The sequence below is a fragment of the Hypomesus transpacificus genome, chromosome 11, assembly GCF_021917145.1.
Source record: "Hypomesus transpacificus isolate Combined female chromosome 11, fHypTra1, whole genome shotgun sequence".
Lineage (NCBI taxonomy): Eukaryota > Metazoa > Chordata > Actinopteri > Osmeriformes > Osmeridae > Hypomesus > Hypomesus transpacificus.
Genome location: NC_061070.1, coordinates 11,342,112 through 11,353,398, shown reverse-complemented (window position 1 = coordinate 11,353,398; position 11,287 = coordinate 11,342,112). Strand labels below are relative to the sequence as shown.

Here is an 11,287-nt window from a genome sequence, read left to right as displayed (position 1 = left end):
TAAAAGGCCAATATAAAATGCTGTACATTTTACTCTATGCTGTGCGAGAGTATGGGATCTAGGATATGCGAGCAGCTGTATTGCTTTACACTCCATATATTGATTCATACATGTATTGAAGCCAGTATCTACAGGTATGTTCTTTGAACCATCAGTCTCTGGCATCTTGGCATCATTTTATGTAGTATAATCAATTGCAGGCTATTAACATATGAATGGATAATATGGGCCTATATATGTTTTTAGCCAACAACTCATTTTTTCCTAAGGTCAAGATCAGTGAGGCATATTACTTTGAATTGCTGGACAGAAAAAAGTTATTGGCCTACTATATTATGAATGTGTACTGACTTCTTCAGGGATGTGAGCTCAACAAATGTAACATGTTAGAAATTAGAATAAGGAAGGTACATGCGTAAGTGACTGTGTGTGTACGCATGTGTGTGTGTGCGTGCGTGCGTGCGTGAGAGGGATACAGAGAGAGAGAGAGAGAGAGAGGGAGAGAGAGAGAGAGAGAGAGAGATCCCAATGTGTTTTGAGAAATATTTAGCAATTGGGCAAAGGTATTTTTCAGATGTGAAATAAGGGTTTTCTTTTTAATGTAATGTCTTACCATCCACCTCGCCAATGTGGACAACAATCAATCACCTCAGAATTGATCACGTTGAGAGCCAATAGGGGGCTTGCATTACACTACAGCGCTTCCATTGGACACCTCTTCCTATCAGAGAGTGTGCAGAAGCTTGGAGCGACCCATTCTGCGCTGGTGTGGGGGTTCAAAGACGTATTGTAGCTGTAACGGGATAGACCTTTTTCTTTTGGCTTTTAAGTTGTTAACTATTTCAAAATAAGAAACCTAGAGTAGACCTACTTAAACGGTTATTATGAAAGAAATGACAGAGGTAGATAATAGTATGATATGCGAATATACTTATTTGAAAATGTGTTTACCGGGAGCATGACATGAGAAAGTTGGATTCAGTGTGACTTGCATTCTAAGATGATGCAAAGACTGCGTGTGCTGATACTATGATAGGGTAACTATAAGACCTGCTTCCAGTTGGTCTCATTGGCCTCTCTTGTGTATAGGCACACATTCAAACAACATATTTTATGTCTAGCATCATTACGTTGCGCAACAGACGGCAATTTAATTTTCTTTCTTGTCTGTTGGCTACCAGTTTAAATAAGCATACAATGTTAGTTTTTGGGGGGAATGTGCTATGGAGGGTGATGTGAAAGTGTTACCTGTCAACCTGGTGGAAGCTTTTTGCTGGATTTAAACATATGACATTTCATTTTTACAGTTCAATGAACATAACCTGGATACACTTGCAAAATTCTACGTAGGTTTAGATTTTATGTGATTTGGGTTATGACACTGTCAGTTGAGTAAAATGTGTATTCATAAGAGACTATAACAATCATTAAGCACACCAAATAATACTATTGGTATTAAAAAGTCAAGAAGAAGTCAAGTAAAACACTATATCAAATCAAGAGCATGCTTAATGAGCTTACAAACAGGCTAATACACAGCGTACAGTGCGTAATGTGGGGCTCGTCCACCACCGACAAAGCTTCTAGGGTCCTCTCAAGTCACCCCCCTCCGTTCGGCTCGACTTGATGTAGCCCATTGCATTGTGTAAGACGCGACCTGTTATGGCCACCACTACTTCCGGGTTTCAGCAGTCTAGTCCAGATCCACTCCTCAGTCGCGCTCAGCACACACTCATTGTACACAAACTGGCAAGCGGCTCACACACAGCATCGATCGTGGCTCCTTTAAGAAAGACTAAGCCAGAATTATCACCCCACCTCCTCTTGATCTCCTTTAGAAGCTTTTGCATAAAATATCAACTCAGGATCCGAGACTGATCAAAGAAACCAGAGAGCTTCATTTTTGTGTGCGTTTGATTATTAACATTTGGTGTGCGAATCTGTGGAAGCGCGCGGCGGATCATCATTCATTCGGTACTTTGACAAGCCTTGCGTTTGATTGACAGTTGGAGTGGCAAAAAGCCATGAGACTCGCTAGTTTTGTTTGAGGGGCATTTGGAAAAGAAGACTGCTTCTCGTTCTGTCGCTGTCCTGTGGATAGCCGAGGACCTATTCACCTCGCTCGAGCTGAACTTGAGCAGAAGTGGCTGACTTCATCCCTCTGGAAAGAAATACGGATTTTGTGAAAATATCTTCCATTTGGATTTTGAGTGTTATTTTCTTCTTCATCCTGGCCACATAGGGGATATATCTGAAGCTAAAGGAAGAAGAGGGAGTAAGGAGGGCTATGGCGCAGAGGGTACGTAGGCTATACCGAAAAGTTTCAGTCACCACTATGGTTGAATAGAATGCAAGGCTGAACACTGTAACGTGGACAATGACAGGCGCTCACGGGGAAACTTTCTCTCGTCTTGTACGATGGACAGCATACATTGTTTTGCATCTTTAGCTCACTATTACGCACGGACGCACATGTTTACCTCACGATGACCAAGCCGGACTTGGGACGTGAGGAGTGTGATTATAGCAGATTTTTCAAATAAGTTATTACCCACATTTGACGAAATGTGGGTCGATGAGACAAAACAAAATCCTTTTTGTTGTCTTAAAGTCCATTTGAAACATTTTCCAGTTTGTGGACATTTATAGTTGTCGCAGGGCTGTAGCACTTAAACATATTCTAAGCCCTTTAGACACCATGTCACGCATATTTATACTGGTACTACTAGGGGAATCTTTAGACTACTAATGTGTTCCAGAACATGGAATATTTGCATACTCCTCTGAAAATCTTTTTTTAGCAATGACGTGATGACCTATACATTGATTCATATACTCCGGGACTACTCTATTGATGACAGGTCCTTCGTTTTTAAATGAAGTGTCAACAATTGTAAAGTAGAGATCCCACTTCTATCAGTCTGAGACCTTTTGCTTGGTTGTTTGGCACTAACAACAGTATCACGCTGTTTTACACCTCTCAGAGTTTAGAGTCTAAATGTTAGGCTTTGTGCAAACGCCTTTTACTCTCATCTCACCCAGATACTATCAAAAGTATTAATAATTAAATCAACTCATCAATTCGTTAGAGAAACAAGATCCATATTTTAGATATTTTTGTTATGAAGTGAGCTTTTCCCAACACGTTAAGCATTTCAAAAGTTGGCTGCATTTAGTGGGTTCAATCTTATGCAATAGTCAAATAACTACACATTTTATGTATGAAATTGTCATGAGAAAAAAAAGTTGTGTAGGTATAAATCATCAAACTAAGAAACAGAACAACTATTAACTTGCATTGTTTAAAGAGCCTATGAAATATATAATTTAGTCTATGTGATGGGCAAAATCATGATAATAATAATAATTCACCTAAGCTTGTAAATTATTTTATTGAATTACAATGAAAAGCCATTGACTTGTTTTGTAAATCCTAAACGCATAGTCTCTGAATGTTTTTGCTTTAAATGTTTAACATAGTATACAGGTTGTTTTTGTTTTACTGTTCTGCTTAGTAGAATAGCCTATTTTACAATTATTTAATGACAATTAAGTTTAAGATCAGTACTGGTCATGTAAAAGATCTGCATCAAACTAATTTACTTTGGTCAACTTCCATAGCTTTACCCAAATTCCAGCCTACTTACTGTTTTCTATTTATTTTATGGTAAATGACTATTCACTGGATTCACGCGTTTGTTGTGTGCAGTACGAAGATTTGCCCCACTACGGAATGGATGGAGTGGGCATACCGACAACCATGTACGGGGACCCGCACGGCGCCAGGTCAATGCAAGCGGTCCACCTGAACCACGGGCCCCAGCTGCACTCGCACCAGTACCCGCACTCAGCTCACACTAACGCCATGCCGCCTAGCATGGGTTCCTCAGTCAACGATGCTCTCAAAAGAGATAAAGACGCGATATACGGGTAGGTGTAGCCCATGGTTAACTTCATACCTCATGGGACGTGTTGTTTATTCATTGGCGTTTCACTCTGGGTTAGGCAGCAAAAAGGAGGTTAGAAAGCAAAAAGATTGTATGAGAACGAAAATGCCATATGACAACACAAACTTTAGCCTATATCCTGTCAACTGTAACTGCCTTGATTTTTTTAATAACGTTTTGGCACACTTTACAACATGCATAACCTAGTCATTGTAAATAATAAAACACAAAAGTTTAAACAACCAAAAAGAAACGCATCTGCATAAAGTATCTTGCTTATAATGTGTTGAGCATTTTGCCAAAATGTTTTAGGATAGAATATATATTTTAAAATAGGCTATATGTAGCTTATTTCAGACACACTTGTTAAGCCTTTATGTTCTGAAAAGATAGGATCCGAATTCTACACAGCAATCTTTAATTTTGATTAGTGCATTTGAACGCCAAAGGACAGCAGGCTGAACAAAAAATGGTGCCTTGCATTATGCTCTTCAGTCGTTAAGTTTTTTTCAAGCACGTCATTGTACTACAAAAACAATTTCCATAGACACAAGCCCAACATTACACTGAACATACGTTTATAGTCTAAGTAATAAGACAGACATAAGACAGAAGTACATAATATAAACTGTTTTGGAGACAACGGCATCAATGTGGCTCAAGTGAAGTCATTTGAAAGTTGGAAAAAACAAAGACTATAGTACAGGCTATCAGTGTAATGTTAATCATACACGTACATGCAATGTTTTCAGCTTCTTTTTAAATATATCTATTTTTCATAACATAAGCTGCAGTCCCCATGGGCAATTATTGAGGGTAGCATGACTGGGTAAATCTAGCCTGTAGTCGTCTTGACCCCGACGGTGTTCTCTCTGGTGACATTTGCTATTGTGTTTGATTCCAGGCACCCCCTGTTCCCCTTGCTTGCACTGATTTTTGAGAAATGTGAATTAGCGACTTGCACGCCCAGAGAGCCCGGAGTGGCGGGAGGCGACGTTTGTTCATCGGAATCTTTCAATGAAGACATAGCAGTATTTGCAAAACAGGTCAGGAAGTTTTTCCATAGACAACATTTTAAAAAGATGTATCGCCACAGTTTGACTTATTGCTAAAACAGTAGCCTACATCTTTATTGAAGACTCTGACATTCATAGGCCTCAGAAGAGACGCACATTTGCAAACGTTATTGATAATGGATGTATGCTATATTTGGTGCAATTTAAGGCTATTTATACAGTCGACCATTGATTGACATATCGTGTGCCTAATTTTCTAGATGTATAATAGCCTAAATCTATGTATTTGTCTTTTAGATTCGGGCAGAAAAGCCGCTATTTTCATCAAATCCAGAGTTGGATAATTTGGTAAGATAAACAATGCTTTTATAATACAACGAGAGGCTTCAGAATTGTTACTGGATGTTTTTTTAACGGCCCACAGTTGTTTAAACGAGACGCTTTTTGTTCTACATAGTATGGAAATGTTCATAAAACTGAATAGTTTGATTTCTTGACAGTCTCCCTGCATTGTCTCTGCAGCGTCTTTATGGTTTGCCATTAGAAGGCATTGAACTAATTTCCATTATAAAAAGTTGTTATGCTAATAGTTTGCCCATGTTAAGACCAGCACTTTGGCATTTTGTCAGTCCATACTTTAGAAATATATAATAGATTCACATGTGTGGGCCTAATTTCAGGCATGCGTAACACTGCACATGTGTCCCATAAGTGATAATAATAGAATGTAGGCTATTACATACGCCTGTTGCATGCAGATAAAGTACGCAATTTTTTACATATTGTCTTCATTTTTCAGATGATTCAAGCCATTCAAGTTTTACGATTTCATCTTTTGGAGTTGGAAAAGGTAATATTTCCTTACTATTTCTGGTCAGCGCTGTAGCCAGACCTATGGGCAACATTTGCATAAATATATTTTTGCTAGTCGGTTATAATTACCGTCAAAATCAATCACGAGGCATATATTTCTCTTCCACATTTAATCACTAAGCATGCTGTTACGAACTGAAATTGAGATGTGCGCCAATTTTACTCTTCGTGTCCTGATGAAATCATAGGAATTATATTCAAGGTGAATGAAATAACCTAACTGTAGGATGATGTAATTGGCACTGGGACGAGGTCAGAGCGTGATCTTGGATACTGAGAGCCTATATGTTTTTAATCTATCTCATTGATGGCATGCATTGCTTTTCATTATTTGACTATAAATTACAAAAACAACTTAATGTTCATCAATGTGCTTTATGCACGTGAACTTCTTGAGGTGTGGGTGGTAACGTGTGGCTTTAACTTTACATGAAGAGCATTATTGAATTTCCAAGCGTCATTGCGGCAAGATGCAATGCTTTTATCTTAATAATGGAATAACTGAAATTAAACAGTTTCCCTTAAATGTCAGTCAAGCGGGTCACCCGCCTAATGGCCACAACCTGGGGCACTGATGAATTTAACACGGGTGTTGAGTGCGTTGTAGCCCAAGAGTCCTCTTGTCACTGTCAATTTTCGCCGATATCTTTATTTTTTCGTAGAGAATAAAGTTATAGGGTACTTCATAGTCTGTATTCACATTGTCACATGGGATTACAATGCAACACGTCGAGCCATAAACCATTTGGGTCATTTTCTGTGTCAAAGGGATTGTGATCCACATGCCAGTATTCACTGTGATGTCCCTTTTAGTGATTGTGGTGTACCTCTCTACTGTTTTTTACAGGTACACGAACTCTGTGACAATTTTTGTCACCGGTACATCAGCTGCTTGAAGGGCAAGATGCCCATCGACTTAGTTATAGACGACAGAGAAGGCGGATCAAAATCAGACAGCGAGGAAATCACAAGATCATCGGGACCTCTTGATCAGGTAGGCCACACTCTCTCTTCCTCTCTCTACTGGCTATTCGGCATGCCTTCTGGGTCACTTCGCCGCCGCGCTGCTATTTGCATATGATTAAGACCGTTTTAGATTCCATCGGAATGAAAATTTTCTGAATAATGTTGCCATTATTGGCCCATTAAGGGTTGATCCCGGAACCGACCTGCGAAGATTAGCTCGAAAAAGCATCGCCATAAACTTGACCTGTTTCATGTCGATTTGAATTTAGTCCCTCTCCCTTTTCTTTTCTCCCTTCCTCTCAATTGTAATAAAAACGAAACGTTATCAGTACATTTCTATTATCACACAGTCAATGTAGGCTCTATGGCTGGCAGGAAACCTATCTCACTCAAGCTGGAGAGGCTGCGCTTATAGGTGTCTTGCATTGCTATAGTTCGCGGTTCATTTCGTGTCTTGTCAGTATTTTTCTCAGACATTAATGCAAGGTGTATGAAAGTCCGTCTTTGCTCCAATCCAGACCGGTGCCAGATCCAGTGGCATGACGGTTATGTTTTAAAGCATGTCAATGGGTATTATAGGTAGATTAGGAAATGTTTCCTTTTGTGAGACCCAGCAGTAGTGATATCACAGATAACCACATCCTTCATTATGTGCTCCAGTGACTGTTTGCACTCGAGGGACATTGTAGTGCGCACAGGCATGACCCTAATGGTCCGCGCTGCCGTTAAATAATGATAACAACTATGATGATTAGAATTATGCAAATGTTTGCGTAGTAGATTTTATATCATTAATGCTGCTATACTTATAATTGTAGATATGTCTTTTCACTTAGCAAGCTATTTTTTCAAAATTATCTCTCGGCGCAGCAAGGGATAGGCCTATATGGCTACCGATGAGGGGGAAAAAACAAGTGCCCAAATTAAAGGGATTAGCGGGAAAGACCGACATAAAAAGTAATGAAGCGATTAGGCTAAATAATTTAAATCCGTGGACTTCCATATGGTTGAGTGGCCGGCTAGAGCAGCGGCCTGTTGTAGTTCTCCGGAGAGAGCTTAGCCACCAGCTTTTATGTTCTTTGGTGAATGGCTGGGCTAGCAGCGCCATTCATGGCCGAACTGGGACCAAAATGGAACAACCCCCGCCCGCAAGCCTCCTCAGTCCCAGCCCCCATGAATGATTATGCTAATGAACAGATCGTCCCGAAGATAATACTTCATTTAATTCAAAAGCAGAATTAAATAACATGATGCCAATTGTGCATTTAAGTGTTCCTTTGAAGGGTTGTATTCTTTAGGGAGGCAATTGTCAAAAAGTTTTGCATATATAGCTGAACATACAGAAAGCTATAGTATGGACATGGAAATAGACTGGCTAAAACCCCTGGGTTTCTAGGTATATGAAGCAAATTATGTTGTGCTTGCGGGCACTGATTCGGATCTTTAATTGACTTTACGATGAAGACATGGCCTATTTTAATATAGCCTAATGGTCGTACACTAGCCTAAATATCGAGGCCAATATTGTAGGCAGTGTTAGGCCTAGATGTTTGTCTCTACTAGCGGGGTCTAGACTTGAAGTGCAATTTGCATACTAGCAAACTTTTTGATAGACCTAGAATGGACAGATACAAGTCTAGATATGTAGAGCTAGTGCAACGATCCACAACCAGAATGCATTTCAGGACAGGCCTACTAAGGGATCACATCTCTGCAAGACGTTAGTTAATGACTGCAATATGTCACTAATTTATAGTAGTCGCTGCTGCAAGTGTACATCCTAAATATTCGGTTTTTAGTATTTTTTGTGAGACTAATGTGGTTCCGATTGTTAAAGGTTGACACCCAACGATTTTGCGTTGTGTGTGCATTATCTCGTTCCATATATAATATATGCCCTCGGGCATAAAGTTGAATTGGAATGGGAACATTTTGAGAATTTGCACAAAAAACTATGTTAACAAGAGGGAGAAATGGAGGCTCATTTATTCATAAACCAATTTATTCCAGCGAGGCGACTGTAGCAGAAAAAAACGTCAGAGGGGAAAATACTAGGCTGTTTTGAATTGATTAAACTCGAAGGTCCGGCACTGCTGACTTTCTAGTCGCATGTGCACCAAGCATAGTCTCAATAATGTCCCAACTGTTTCATTGTTCTTCTCCATATTGTTCTTCTAGACTCACATAGTTTATGTAGGAGGCTAACGAACGACGCAGGCCCCTATCAAAAGAGCTGAGCATAGCTGAGAGGTGGAGGAGTCAGAGTCTCTGCGCTGGCTTGTGAATGTAGCCGAGCCAGTTTGGGCTCACCCTTCTCTTCCTGGATGCATGTTTGTCTGTGTCTTTGTGAGTGTGTGTATGTGTGTGTTTGCGTATGTGTGTGCATATGTGTAAGAGTATACATGCACCCTTGTGTGTGTGTGTGTGTGTGTGTGTGTGTGTTTGTACTTTGGGCTGAACTGATAAATTCAGCACCCCCCTCAGGTGCGATGTGAGTGGAGTGACTGGTTAGCACCAGTTGGGATTCCTTAACCCATTCCTTCCCTCTTCCTAGACCATTTCCAATACATAGGCTACTCACTTAAAGACAATTGTTTTGTTCTGTTTTGTAGACGTGTGCATGGCGAAAGATACCCAAAATACCATATTCATAAGATACTGGAAGGACATTTGTTCACATCCTGTTATATGTTTTCATAATTTCTTATAGTCCTCTTTTGATCAAGCTCACGGAAATTGACTGCATCAGTTTTACTTGTGGACCTACTCAAAGGCACAAACATACTTCAGAACATCTCTTCTTGTTTAGTTGGCTTTAGTGGCCTTTCTCGTTGCTTAGATTATTTGTCACACACATGCACACATTCACACACACACACACACACACACACACACACACACACACACACACACACACACACACACACACACACACACACATATATTTCCAGGCTTGATTTGAAGGAAAAAGTGGGAGGTGTTCCCAAGGATCCTCAGTATAGTGTTTGTACAGTTGTCTTTAATTGCATAGATAGCACAAGGAGGGGACACGGCACTTTGCTAATGAACTCTGAGGGCTCAGGCCCTAGTGTGTTGAGCTGACTCTACTAACAGTGTTGAGGACTCTCTCTAAATCTAGAGGGCTCTTCTCCTAAATTAGAGGTACACAGGCTGAAGTGGGGCTGAGAATCATTGGAACACGACAGTTTGTTCTCTTCCTTCTGCTGTTTCTGGACTGAGGAGGGTTTGAAATTATGAACAAAAAGTACTCTGCGGTCATATTGTTTTGATTTCAATAGTAAGGGATTCTCTGCATTGTAAGATAATTTATGCAAATTGAATCGAATAACTAAAGGAATTTTGGGTTGTGTTTTTGGTGTCACTATTCAAGAAGTATGAACTAATGTTGAAGTGGCATCATTTGGTAAATCTAAGGTAACGGTTGGTTAAGTAATTTGTTCCTGTTCTTAAGCCCTATTGTGAGTACACATGTCTAATATTTGCAGTGTATATTAAATTGTGGTTGATGAGGTTATCAGGGTATTTTCTTTCCAACAATTGGCACTGTTTAGCTATACAAGTACCAGTTTCCAGGTCATTGGGACCCGGCAATGTTAGTTTAGGTAACTCTGGCGGTCAAAAGGGTGACCTTTAACCCTATGACTCAATGGAAAGCCTGACCGAGGGGGGTCAGTGAGTATTTTCCCTAATCAGAAGGCTGCTATCGCTAATCTCTCCTAGTTGAGTATGCATCAAGTTAGGCCAAATTTAGCTTGGCAGACACACTCTCTCCAGCTCTCCCTCATCTCCCACAGTTTAGCGCTCATACCCTGGTTCTGAGGACAAAACATGGTAAGTTATTGCTGTGATTGTTGGTAATGGAAGACTTTGTAGTTGAAAGGAAGAGCGGGCGAGGTGAACTCCCCCCTTTCACCCCCCACCGCTCTCCCCTGCCCCCTTTTCCATTAGGAGGGAATGCAGGCGGCTGTTGAGGATTCAACAAGTGATACAAAGACTCTACCACGTGACTTGTGTGTTTTCTTGGTCTCTTCATTATAGTCGCAGAATAGCAAGTAGGGGTGATTCTGATTAAGCAAATTAAGGCCAGAGAGACTTCAAAGAATATTAATATAGGGGAAAGTTTAAGATATTTATTTCATAACATTTCTACAGAATGATTCAGTTTGGTCTGCTCTACAGTTTAGAAACAGGTTTCATTTAAATATATTAACTTTCAAATCATTCTGATGTCGGTGAAATGTAATACAACATTCATTCATATTCAAATGAATTGTGGACATGTATAATATGTTAATTATGAGACAAACCATTACCATATTATGTCACAGCCTACTTGTATAATGACATGGAAATACTTGGATGAAGTTGCTGTGGATGTTTTGGCTCATGTCCTGTGTTATTCAGGATGGGTTGCTGTGTATGTCTCTGAGGCATAGTGGTTTCTTTGGCTAAGTAAACAATAAC

General features: G+C 40.0%; 1 protein-coding gene across 1 annotated transcript; it reads left to right on the top strand.

The window, feature by feature from the left end:
* Positions 1-1,671: 1,671 nt before the first annotated feature.
* On the top strand, positions 1,672-6,932 carry LOC124473636 (homeobox protein Meis1-like). Its single transcript, XM_047029263.1, has 6 exons — positions 1,672-2,299; positions 3,710-3,930; positions 4,852-4,993; positions 5,261-5,311; positions 5,763-5,813; positions 6,684-6,932. The coding sequence occupies exons 1-6, from the start codon at positions 2,288-2,290 to the stop codon at positions 6,915-6,917; spliced, it is 711 nt and encodes a 236-aa protein (XP_046885219.1). The 5' UTR covers positions 1,672-2,287; the 3' UTR covers positions 6,918-6,932.
* The last annotated feature ends 4,355 nt before the right edge of the window (positions 6,933-11,287 follow it).